At 45.0% G+C, this 13189-nt stretch overlaps 1 protein-coding gene across 1 annotated transcript in view; it reads right to left on the bottom strand.

The window, feature by feature from the left end:
* KNDC1 (kinase non-catalytic C-lobe domain containing 1) overlaps positions 1-10140 on the bottom strand; it is a 145287-nt gene extending 135147 nt beyond the window's left edge. The window contains exons 1-2 of the mRNA XM_090058721.1: positions 10101-10140; positions 7038-7471 (exon numbers count right to left, since the gene is read on the bottom strand). Of these exons, the coding sequence (XP_089914847.1) occupies positions 7038-7471; positions 10101-10140 (474 nt within the window). The remainder of the gene's footprint in view (positions 1-7037; positions 7472-10100) is intronic.
* Positions 10141-13189: the final 3049 nt, after the last annotated feature.

Below are 13189 nucleotides of genomic sequence, written 5' to 3' on the forward strand. Positions count from 1 at the left end.
AGAGGGGGAGGATCACCTCCTTGGACCTGCTCAAGATGCATCTGTGGATGCATGACAAGGTGCAGTTGGCCTTCCTGACCACGTCTCCACACTGTCAGCCTATGTTCATCTTGGCATCAATAACGACTCCAAGATCCTTTTCTCCCTCTGTACTAACAAGAAGGGAGTTCCCCAACCTGTAGGTATGCCGCTGGTTCTTCCTCCCCAGGTGCAGTACCTTGCACTTGTCAGTGTTGAAACCCATCCTGTTCTCATCCGCCCACCCCTGTAACCTGTCTAGGTCCGATTGCAACCTATTCCTCCCTTCTAGCGTGCCCACTTCTCCCCATATCTTAGTGTCATCTGCAAATTTGAACAGGGTGCTTTTTATCCCCTCATTCAAGTTACAGATGATGTTGAACAGTGTGGGCCCAAGGACCAAGCCCTGCAGAACCCCACTGCCCACATCCCTCCAGGTCGAAAATGACTTGTCCAGCACCACTCTCTGGGTGCAGCCCTCCAGCCAGTTGGCGACCCATTTGACTGCGTAGGTGTCGACACCACAGTCTCCTATTTTTTTAATGAGAATGGGCTGAGAGACAGTGTCAAAGGCCTTCCTAAAGTCCAGAAAGACTACGTCCACTGCAACACCTGCATCCAAGGCTTTTGTGATTTGGTCATAGAAGGCCACCAAGTTGGTCTGACAGGACCTGCCTCTAATGAACCCATGTTGGTTGCCACTAAGCATAATCTCCCCTGCTGGCTCCTCATAGACATGTGCCAAAATAATTCTCTCAAAAAGCTTTCCCAGGACTGAACTAAGACTAACTGAACTATAGTTTCCTGGGTCCTCCTTCCTCCCTTTTTTGAAAATGAGAGCCACATTGGCCCTTTTTCAGTCCTCTGCCACAACGCCAGAGCATCACGAGTGCCCGTAAAGCCGTGCCAGGGGTCCTGCAATGACCTCTGCTAATTCCCTCAGCACTCTGGGGTGGAGATCATCAGGACCTGCTGATTTAAATATATCCAGTCCCTCCAGAAGTTCCCTGACTAGGTCCTCTCTGACCCTGTGTGAACTTTCCCTGGGGCCTACGCAGGTCCCAGTGGGGGGGCAGGGGAGGGGGAGGGGAATGACCCGGTCCCTGCTCAGAAAAATGGAGGCAAAGAAATTGTTAAATAGGTTAGCTTTGCTGTCTAGTGCGATCACCAGATTTCCTAGTGTGTCCTGCAGAGGCTCCACATTACCCGGTACCTTCTTTTTAACCCCTATGCATTTAAAAAAGGACTTCTTGTTGTCCTTGATCCGGGTAGCTAGTCCTAGTTCCATCTCTGCCTTGGCCTTCCTGACCGCCCCCCTACAGCCCCGAGCAACAGAGGTATAGTACTCCCTGGTGATGGCCCCTCCCTTCCACTGGGTATATGCCTCCTTTTTAGCTGGGAGATGTTCCCGGATGCTTTTGGTGAGCCATGGGGACTTTTGCACCCTCTTGCCCCTTTAATCCATGTTGGGATTACCTCTTTTTGGGCTTGGAGGATCATCTCCTTAAGGAAAGGGTACCTACTCTTCCAAGGCTTTTACCCTTACCTGCCCCAGGGAAGGCTGCTTTTTGGGGCACCTACCCCTTTAGGCCTTCTCTGAGGACTAGCCCATAGGGAACTGGTAGGGGAGGCACATGCTCCCCACACCGAGATTGGCTGCTGCCAACACCGCCACCGGCTTCTGTGGGCAGTCACTGCTTGCCACCCCACCACTGCCACTGCTGCCCACAAACTGTGCTTCCCCAGTCCCAGGAGGCACCATTCACCCATAAACTAGCCCCAAAACATGGCATGTATCACTGGCACCCACTGTAGCACACTCTTGCTAGGGCACCACTTTATATTCTCCAGCTTCCCCCATAACCATGCCCATAACTCGTGGGTCTTACTCTAATTCCTTCACTGAACCATCTGGACTGGGCTTAGTGTCAGGTCACTAGGCACATAGAGCTCTTGACCATTGCAGGGGTGACCTGGGTCCCTGAAATGCTGCTCCCTCACTATCTCATTACATTAGGTCCCTGACAACTGCAGCTATTCCCCTACTACCTCAGCCCACTGGGTCCTTGACTCTTGCAGGGCTCAAAGCACTGAGGGTCTCCTAGGCACCCCCAGGGTCCCCACCCAAACCTTCAGTTAACACAAGCCCAAAGCAGCAAGAAAACATACAAACTGTATCCTCATACCCTGCTCATCCCTGCAGAGCTCCTTAACCTATGGAGATCTAGGTCAGATCCCTTCCACCACCAAGTCCTATGCTTATGTTTATGCCCCTTTCCATTCACTCGACCTGGCTAGTTGGAAACAGGGTCCAGGTGCTGCTGCTTAGCGTAATCAGCAGTCTAGCAGTCTGCAGGCTAGACCCTGTAGCCCTTAAGCTGTACTGCTCATCTCTGCTAAGCTACGCTTGCTTTGCTCATTATTTCAGTAGCAAGCAACAGGGATTCTGCTGTTCGCCATCTTCTTTTGACTGGGGGCGGGGGCGGTGGGCAGCTGTTACAATAAAGCAGAACATGTAGATTTGGGGATTAAACCCAAAGAAAAAAGAAATATTTGATTTGTTTGCATCCCAGAAAAGCAAAGAAATGACAACAACATTCTGCAACTGACAGAGAAAGTAACTTGCTAGTTAATAGCAAAATATATAAACACCTTGAAATGTTCAACCAGCAGCCTAAGGCTTTTAGCATGCTCATTATTACATTTTCAGAAATAATAATAGGTGTGTACACACACACAATTGGTAACGCTGTCAAAATCTCTGAAGTATATTGAAAAACTGGAATATTTGTTAGATTGAAAACACAAACTTCTCTTCCCCACATTGCAAGCTTTATAATGAATTTTGAAAGGAATTGTGAGTATTGTATATTAGCCAGGAAACAAGTGGAATTGGTGGGATAATACCGATTGTATTGTTATTCCTGAAGTTCTCCCATAACTTGTTCAGGAAACATTCACCCAGCTTATATAACTGAGGGAAGAAGAGGTGGGTAGATGAGAGGGAAAATAAAAAATTTATCAATAGACATCTAATAAATCTGGTGAATTTTATACTTTTTTTAAAATAACCTTATTATGATCCCTAAAATATTTTTTCAAGCCCCCAAAAAAGAGTGGCCATCCAAACATACTCCTGCCTTCCAAATATCCTATGGTCTAACTCAGGCAGCTCCCCACTCAGCATGCTGAGCCTTGTGGAACCCATATTTGGGGCTAAACACCTAAAAAGGGAGGATGCAGACACACAACACAATTACTACTGTCAGTTACCTTAATTTTACTCCAGAGTAAGGAAAGGAGAAATGACTAGCTCTTTCAAGCTAACTGCCAGCAGTAGTCAGTATTACCACACCCAAGTAAGAGATGAAAGGAAAACTTTTTTCACAGAGCAAGCAGCCATCCAGGGATGAAATCAATTAGCAGAGCAGACACACATGTTCCACATGGTAAAGTTACAAAACATTTTGCATGGGATAACTTCAAAAAGCCCTGTACCATGTGTCCATTCCAGTTTTACTGCGCTGCAAAGTAAACTAGTTTTACTTGAAACATGTCATGTTTCTCCACCCTTAGACACGTAAGCCATTTTTACATGTGCTCCGGAGGTGAGGAGGAGGGGGGGCCTAAATTAGAGCGGCATTAAAAGCCATTCTAATTAAAGTGCCTGGAGTGTTCCCTGTATCATTGCCCCATGCTTCAAAATGGTGGCAGGGGCATTTTATTTAAATCTTATCGAACAAGCTTTAGTTAAAAAGTGTCCCTGCCACCATTTTGAAGCCCAGGAACATGGATACACAAGATGCAGAGGCTGACTGGAGCACACTAATTAGCACACTCCAGCAGACTCGATTAACAGAGTTGCTCTGATGCACTGGAATTCCAGCACGTTGGAGCAGCCTCCCAGCACGTGTACAAGCACACTTAGTGCTGGACTGCCAAAGTCTTTTAATGGCCCTTATTTCTCTTCAGAGTCTTCATGGCTGGTTCTAGTTGATATAAAAGAGGTGTTGTATCAAGGAAGCTTATTTAGAGCTTGTAAAATAAGTTCAGAGCTTCCAGCTGGATATCCTTCTAAAGATGAAGAGGTTTTCGTTTTTAAAAAAAACCTCTGGGTTACATTTGGGATTTCCATTTGGGATTCATGGCTCACAACTCTCTACTAAATGCTTACGTAAATAAATATTCGCCGAAGGAAGAACTTGAATCCAGGTCTCCCCTTTTCCCAAGCAAGTGCCTTAACCACTAGGCTTAGTTAGCACAAAGTATATTTAAAAGCTTAGTTACACCCAAAGTATATTTAAAATTATTCAATACAAGGTGGGATAGCTTCAACAGGAAGGACTGATGAAGACTTGTCCCAGAACACCCTTCCGTCCAAACCCTTCAGACAGAATTAGGCTGTAAGGGCCACACAAGCAGGAAGTCTGATCCAACGTGCTGGAAATCCAGCACATTGGAGCAGACTCTCTTAATCTTGATAAAACTGACTGGATTAATCTTGAATAAACTGACATGCACTGAAAGCCTCACGTGTCATGTGTATTAGTACCATACTGCATTTCCACGCTGAGCCACTGATACACGACACGCGGGCGTTTTTAATTAGCACAGCTCACTAATTAAAAGTGCCCATCGCCGCACTGGAAAAACATGTAAAAATTCCCTAGTGTTTGAGGTAAGTGTTCTTTCCAACTGAACTACACTGAGAACATCTGCCAGATTGGGAGTATCCAGTTTTCAGACCCCAACAGGGACTAAGCATGAACTAAGACTGCCTATTCAGCACTGTCAAGATTGAGGCACTTGGGACAGGCAGAGCTTTACATTTTTTCCAGTAGATTCCTACGTACTTGAGAACATTTGTAGTATTAGGCACCAAAGAAGTAAAAAGGTTTTAAATACCTAAATTCAAACTTAGTGACAGATAGGGGAGGGGTCTTTGGCCCCCTTTGCATGTTACAGGTATTGCACAATTAAAAGGTTAACCACAGTTAATCACGAGACCAGCTATGTGTACAAAGTACTTATCAAATGATAAAAGGCTCTAACCAGCTATAAAGTTGGACCTAAAAAATGTACTAACTTTATAGTTGGTTGCTATCAAACTTAAATTCGCATGTGTAGCAGGGTCTCTCCCATGAACATACAGGTGCAAGCAGGATGAAAAACTGAACATATTTCCCCTCAATGTACTAATCCCTGGTTAGAACTCAGATTGGCATAACCCATTCAGATTAAAGAATAAATAAATACATTTTAAAAAATCTTTGAACCAAACAGGTAAAATACAGTGAGTGGCAACTTTTTTTTTTTTTTTTTTGGAGACTTCAGGAGTTTGCTGAACTTCGTGGTCTCCTCTCATTTTCTCACATTTACCAGCTGAGCTATTCTCCTGCATCAGGAAGATTTTAGCATCACAGAGAAGTTGGGTTGCAAGGGACCTCCAGAGATCATCTAGTCCAACCCCCTCCCTGGACCAGGATCATCTTTATCCAAACCATCCTATACAAACCATAATCTAAACTCTACACAAAACTACCACCAACCCTGACACAATATAGACCCTATACCAGAGGCAGGCAAAATGCAGCCCAGGGCCCAGATGCGGCCCACCAGGCCATTCTATCCGGCCTGCGGGGCCCCTAAAAAAATTTAGAAAATTAAAATTAATCTGCCCTGGTATGCCTGTCATGAGGCCCTTGATGGCTTGCTGAAACTCAGTAAGTGGCCCTCTACCCAAAATAATTGCCTGCCCCGTCTTATACTTTCACCTGCCATAGATAAAGCAGGGGAACCACAGCAGCCAATGCCTTGCTTCTATAAGATGTTGCCAATATACACTCAAGAGACCCTTGCACAGGACCAGAAAATAAACGGAAATTTTTTTTTTAATAGACTAGCATTTTTTTGAAGCAGCAAAACAAATACCAAACCAAAGAGATGTCCAAATGACATTATCCAAGGCAGCGGTTCTCAAACTTCTTTGTACCAGGACCCGTTCGTAAATATCGATGGCCAGTCCTGACCCAGTGCCCCTCAGTCCAGACCTGCTGCCCCCACCCCTAGGCCCCAGGCCCCCAGCGTGTGCGGCTGAGTGTGGGGCTCAAGCAGTCCCTCGCAGGCTGGCCCAGCCTGCAAGGGGAAAGCCATGGTTTCCCATGTTTTTCTCCTTTAAAAGAAAATCCATTTTTTAAGTTTGTTCACTGCCCTTTTATATATTCTTGCAACCCACTCTTAGGTCGTGACCCACAGGCTGATAAATGATGATCTAAAGGACTGGCAACCATGCAAACCCCGTGCTCTATAACCAATCAAATGACTTAAAAGAAGATACAGGCAGCAACATGGCAAGGCCAAAGCTATGCACTTCCAGACAGCTGTAGCTTCAGGTGAGCACTTAGTTTGCTCGGCACAGTCAACCTCCAGTTTTAACACAAGACCGAAAAAAGAGCCTTAGTAGCACGGCCGGACACAGGCACGGGTGAACCAGGTGGCCACGCAACAGGGGCCCAAAAGTGGTAATATTTTGAGTATCATCATTGCAAAGGGGCCCCGAAAATGGTAATATTTTGAGTATCATCATCGTTATCTCTAGCGAAGGGGGGCCCAGTACTAGAAGTTCACCTGGGGCCGCCAGAAGCCTCTCCGGCCACCTACTCCACAAGGCCGCTGGCTCCCCCAGCTCTTCAGGAAAACGTGGGGCCTGTTTAGGACCTGAGTGCTGCTCGCCGTCGAAATGGAAACACCACCCGTGAGTGGCAACATGTCGGTGGCGGCCCCCAGACGGGCTGGGCGAGCGGGCGCAGGTGTCTGGCGGCGGGGGGAAGGGCGGAGCGAGGCGCTGGGGCCGAGGCAAGGGGAGACTGCTCGGGTGCTGGGTCCAGGTGCCGGGCGCCGGAAGGTCATGGAGCCGCTTGGCCCTCCCCGGGGTGGAAAGCGGGGGGAACCCGGCTCAGCCGCAGTCCGGGCTCCCGCCGGCCCGGCCCGCCGCAGCCCCTGTCCCTGGCCGCACTCACCTCGTCCTCCAGCAGCGCGGGCAGCGGCTCGAAGTCGTAGCCCGGCGCCGCCTCCTCCTCCTCCTCCTCCTCCTCGTACAGCGCGTCCCCGGCCTCCATCCTGCTGCACCCGCTCAGCCCGGCCCTCGGCCCCGGCGGCGGCCGCTCATGCCCCGTCCGGCCCCGCCCCGAGCCGCGCCGCGAGCCGGCAGTCCCGTAGCAACTGGCCCGGCCCCGGCCCCGGCCCCGGCCCCACACTGCGGCGCCTCTCCTCTCCCCGCCCCGCTGCAGCGGCGGCGCCGCCTCCTCCCGCTCTCCCGGGCGGGCAGGTGCGCTGGGACCCGCCGCCGCCGCCGCCTTGCGGGAAGGGCTGCGGGGCCGCCCCGCCGCATCCGCAATGCATAAACTTCCAGCAACGGCGCGGAGGCGGCAGCGAGGCTCCGGGCAGCTTGACGCTGCGCTTTGTCAGCCCCGCAGGTGCCGGTCGGCCATCCTCGCAGGCTCAATGTTTCCCTTCATTTCCAACCAGCTTCCCTTTCCCCTGCTGAAGCATGAGGCTGTGACTCCTAGTCCTGACCCATACAGTCACAGAGAAAAGCCCGTCTCCATCCCTCTGAAATTGGCCTTCGGGTATCTGAGGACTGTTGATGACTTCATGTTTCCTTTCACTCAGCCTAGGCAATGGCATTTTACCAGTTAATTCAGTTTTGTCCCCCTCCCTCTGCCACAGTTAGATCTACTACCCCTTACCTCCATCAAAATCAGCTGAACGTTGCGGGCCCTCAGTTCTGAGTTGGGAGGCCTTCGGTCACATCCTTCCTCTTCCTATGTGACTGAGGCATCTCCTTCACTTTCTGTACTTGTAGTCATAGATTTCATAGACATTAGGGCTGGAAGGGACTTTGGAAGATCATTGAGTCCTGCCCCAGTCTCTAACCTATTCCCTGGTTACCTGGGCTAGAAATACCTTTACTTTACTGCACTGTGATAGGGATCACCACCACCTTATTGCTCCCCTGTGTATGGCTGAATGCTGAAAAATGCCCTGTGGCATATAACCAGTGCTTATTGGAGAAGTTCTGGGCTAGGTATCTTCTCAGCACCAGGGAACAGGAATGGCATGGCATAGCATGGGATATTTTCACAGCACTGCACCTTAGTATAGCTTAGCATGGTGTACACAGGTCCTGACATGCCAGCTGTATAGGCCACATAGTGGCTAAATGATCTCACTGGACCCTCAAGGGAGTCTCACGTGGCTCCATTCTGGCTAGCAATTGCAGGGCTAAGCCTGCTGCATTTTCTGGCAGCCCAGAAGTAGAAATATCTAGATAAACACATTAACACACATATGGCCAAATTAAATTTAGAATCCAAACCACAATAGCAACACTAATACACCTTTTTACAAATCATCTGTAAAAAGTTTTTATCTTGCTACAGACCAAATTTGGACCCTAAATGACTTGATAGTGTTCCATTCAGATTCAACATGTGGAAAGGAGGATCTTTTCCTATTGATCTGGTGGAATACGGTTTCCTTTCTCAGCAAATCCAGATTGTTGCAAGCCTGGTTTCTGCTGCTACTTGAGGCTTATATCAGCCAAGTACCCAGGGAGTTTCGATGTCAAGCTGCTCGGTAGGAGGGCAAGCAGATTTTCTTAAACTGTGCTGCCTTCTGACTCAGGTTGAAAAAAAAAAAGTGTAACCAAATAGGGACAGTCATGCAAGATGCTTGTGGATTGCAGCAGCAAGACAAGATAAAACAGTAATAATGGAAGTAATAAAGACCTTTTGGAAATAAAGATCAAGGAAAAGAACTGTATTGGGTGCCTGTTGTTGACATGTAAGGTTTATTGTGAAGTTTTCCTCTTACTATACTACATTATTTAGTTTGCCTAAAGCAGGGGTTCCCAAACTGTGGTATGCATACCCTTGGGGTTTGCAAAATGTCTTGGGTGGGGGGGTACATGGGAGAAATTGTGTAATGGCAGATTTATTTTTTATTATGATAATAATTGGCACTTAAGGGGTTAAATTATAAAATGTATGCTAGTAGGGGTATGTGAGCAGCTGGTAAATCTAGAAGGGGGTACAAGTTTGGGAACTTCTGGTATAAAGCAATCATCAAGTAAATATACTAAACATATAAAACTTGCCCATTCATGCACAGAAGAAACCTTTCCTTTAGCTCAATATTCAGTTATTTGAAGAAAAAAAAATTTTGCTCTCATTACAAAGGATTTTGTGGTTTATTCAAGTCTTACTCATACAAAGGTCTCAATCATCTTATCACAGTTTGAAATATCCCCATTTCTGTGATTTTCTTTTTAACAACCTTTCTTGATAAAAATGGGACAGCGCTTGCAGTCACAAAAACAACATCCAGCAGCCTACGCACTTCAAAGTGCTGTACCTGTGCTAATATTAGCTAGTTAATCTCCAAATTCCTACAGAAAATAAGTATCGTTATCTCCAGTACACAAAAGAAGAAATTCATCAATTAAGACGAGAAGAAATTTTTGGTAGGGCCCGGTTTAAATTGTCGGCCCACCTCGTGGCATGATGGTTCATTTAATTTTGGAGTTCCCCATGCACACCCCCCTGCCACCAATTGGCTCACTCCTGATGGTTAGGAGACAAAAACAGAGGTTTTAATTTCACCCCCTGATCATCAGGAGTGAGTGACAAGCTGCAGGGCCCATCTGCGAATCAGGAGAGTGTGAGGGGAACTTCACAGTTAAAGGAGCTCCCATGCCAGGAGCTAGGCTCATGATTTAAACCAGGCCCTAATTATTGGTATAACTTAGTTTGACCTTCTGCATGATACAGGGCATAAAGATTCCCTGAATATTTGTGTCAAAGTGCAGCTTGCCTTTTAAAAGATCATCCAATCTCAATTTAAAGATTTCAAGCAACAGAGAGTTACTAAGCTGCTCCAACAGTTCTTTACCCTCACCATGAAAAACAAAATTACACACTGATCCTAAACAGAGACTGGTCTGGATTAACAAAGCCCAGAACCAGATTCTTCCAGCCTGAAACAGGATAACCCAATAGACAGTAACCCTTCCTCTGTCTTACCTGTTTTGAAGGTGGAGACAGAATATTTATTGTTCTCCATTTCAGAGCTTATTCCTGGCTGGTTGAGAGACAGAGCTTTCCTCCAGTCTACACTACACAGCTGAGTCCCAGGCTTTAAAAGAACAGTAGCATGACTCTTCTCCAGATATTTACTAGTCCCCCAGAACTACTTATCCCAGTGTCTGTCTCTACCATTTACTAGGCCCTTCTGCATGCTCCTGAATCCTTAAAGAAACCGTATCATTGAATAGGAAGAAGATGGTGATGACTAGAAACCCTACTAATCTCTTAAAAGAGACTGACTGCACATTGAAATAATTGGTAAGAATATTAAATAGTATAGGGCTAAGAACTGATCCCTGGGGGACCCTACTAGAAGCATACTAGCTCAATGATGATTCACCATTTTCAAATACTTTTTGAGATTTATAAGCTAACCAGTTTTCAGTGGATCCATTTACTGTGTGCCATGACTTTGCATCATTCCAGTTTCTTGTCAAAAGTCTTGCAGAAGTCTACATGTATTAACACTATTACATTAATCAACCATGATTGTAATCCAATAAAAACAAAATTAGTTTGACAAGATCTTTTTCCATAAGTCAGTGTTGGTTGACACTAAGTATAGTACTCCTCTTTAGTTTCTTATTAATTGTGGCCTATGGCAGCTCTTCCATTATTTTTCCTGGGATTCATATCAGGCTGATGTGTCAAAAATTACCAATTTTATTACATTTACCCTTCAGTGCAACATTTGCTTTTATGCATCAGAACACGGGGAAGTGAATGGTTTGATCCTACAACTTTCACTCGTGGAAGTAGAAGCACTGAATTTCATATCTAAATTTACCTCTGATGAAAGAGAAAACAATTCCACAGACTTTAGGAGAAGCTTATTTGAAAATTCAGGCACAGGGTTAAAGAAATTAAACAAGTTTTGACCCATTTCTTAATCCAAAACTCAAAAGTTTTGTCAAAGATTTTGACTTCCCATTTGGAATAAATTGTTCTGTTTATTTTATCTCAGCACGAGGTTGAATTTATTAAGAACTGATTTGGAGCTGATACTGTTCAAATATTTTTACAGTATTGCTTAGCTGTCAGATGGATAATTTAGTCCAATGGTAAAACTATTTTTAGAGATTCTGAAAACATTTGACTGTGGGACATGGAAATATTTATTTCACTCTTTCAGTGAAAGAGTCTAAGAAACATTAAAAGGGCACATCTACACATCACCGTATGGCGGCATTGCTATAGCACTGTGCTTTAGTACTTCTTTTTGGAAGTAACTGCCCACACTGAGAGCCATGTGCATTGCACACGGTTAGATTTTGCCACTACTTTGCCATAGTGGTGCACTAAAACAGGAAAGGGCACCACTATGGCAAAGCAGCTGCTCACATGATTGCTATGTGTAGACTCACGTGATTGCTACATTGCCATGGTGCCCTGTATGGCAAGTAGTACAATGCGTAGACACGCGCAAAGTGCAATTAAAAAAGATACATGGGCCAATTTATGACTCAAACATAGTTGTTCTAAAAACATAAATTTATAAGATCTAGGACAATTTATTAGAGACCCTAACAGGGCTTTAAATAGAATTTATGCAGATTTCTAGATTCTGAATGTCCCCATACAAGATTGTACTTACACATAGCTTTCTACCTGTTCCAAACACTTTGCCCAACAAAATACTAAGATAACACAGTGTGAATGCCTCCCCACTTCCACAACTGTCTTCCTCTGTTTTGATGTAGAGCACTTTCACTGAGAAGTAGACAGAGGAAGAACCATATATTGTTGAGAGGCTGGGAATTCCAAGCAGAGTTTATAGTGAGAAGATGCCATGAAACTGAATATTCTTTGACTTTGAATCAGACTATTCAACAGAGCCTTATTGCCTCAAGGCATCTTCTGTATGATAAATGGAAGATAACAGAGACATCACAACCTTTTTCAATGGCTCCAAATCAGATTCTGTGGAGCTGTGTCCTCTCTACTCATTCAGCAATTTGGCTCTAGCAGCATTTTGGCAACTCTGCCCTGTTGAACATGATAAAGATATTCCACACTATATCCTGACCTTCAGCTCTACAGTATCACCCAATTTTCTTAGAGGCTCCATGGCTGAATATGTAAACTATAATTTCCTATAAGAAATTTTATTTCTTATATTCCTCACTATAAAACTGAAAGAAAAGAATACAGAGGATAGCAAGAATGGTTATTTGATAGTCTTCATTTCGCATCATAATAAATTATTTAGTCTTAGATAGGCATCTAATTGTGACTTAGCTCTTAGGTATGCACATACTTATGTTCATGCTTAACTGGTTGACATTAGTCAGAAACAACTGGAAAGGCTATACCCAAATGCAAGGAGCCCAGACAACAAAATAGCTGAATTATAATTACTAGTGCAGGGTATGAAAACAAATACTAGAGGGAGAGGAGAAAAATAATGACACAGCACTCATATGTAGAACAAAGGTACGTATGTATTAATAATGCATTAAGTTATGTATGCATTAACAATGCACCAGTGCACATTAGAATATTATAGCCTTTAAAGGTATATAATGGATAGCAGGGATAAAACAGAATCCATTTTGATCAAAATTGTTTAGGAGAAGATTCTACCTCAGATTCTACTGGAGTAGTGCTAGGGTTCTGCTACAGACCCAAGTGGATATGACTTGAGATCTCTGTAATAGTATTAGAGATAAATACAACTGGGAATTGGGCTACTTTAACTTTGGGCAGTAGGTAATCTCTTATGTGCTACCCTGCTATCCCCAGATGGTTCAGTTTGTCATGCCACCTTACCTTATATTCTGCCTGACATCAGACTAATGCAGCTAACTACTTCTCTACTTTTTTAATTGCTCATATATGGAGTGGAGAACAAGGGCTACCAATAATGGTGAGATCAAGATGTTCTTACATGTGATAGCTGAGGTATTTCTTCATCAATAATCACTGGAAAAAAAGGCAACACTACCATAGGCCTGGTCTTGGCAACTATTGAGGACATTGTAGAAGACCTAGTCATAGAATATACTCCATAACCTCCCAATGACCAC

Source organism: Crocodylus siamensis, chromosome 7 (genome assembly GCF_052110815.1).
Source record: "Crocodylus siamensis isolate JL-2025a chromosome 7, ASM5211081v1, whole genome shotgun sequence".
Classification (NCBI taxonomy): domain Eukaryota; kingdom Metazoa; phylum Chordata; order Crocodylia; family Crocodylidae; genus Crocodylus; species Crocodylus siamensis.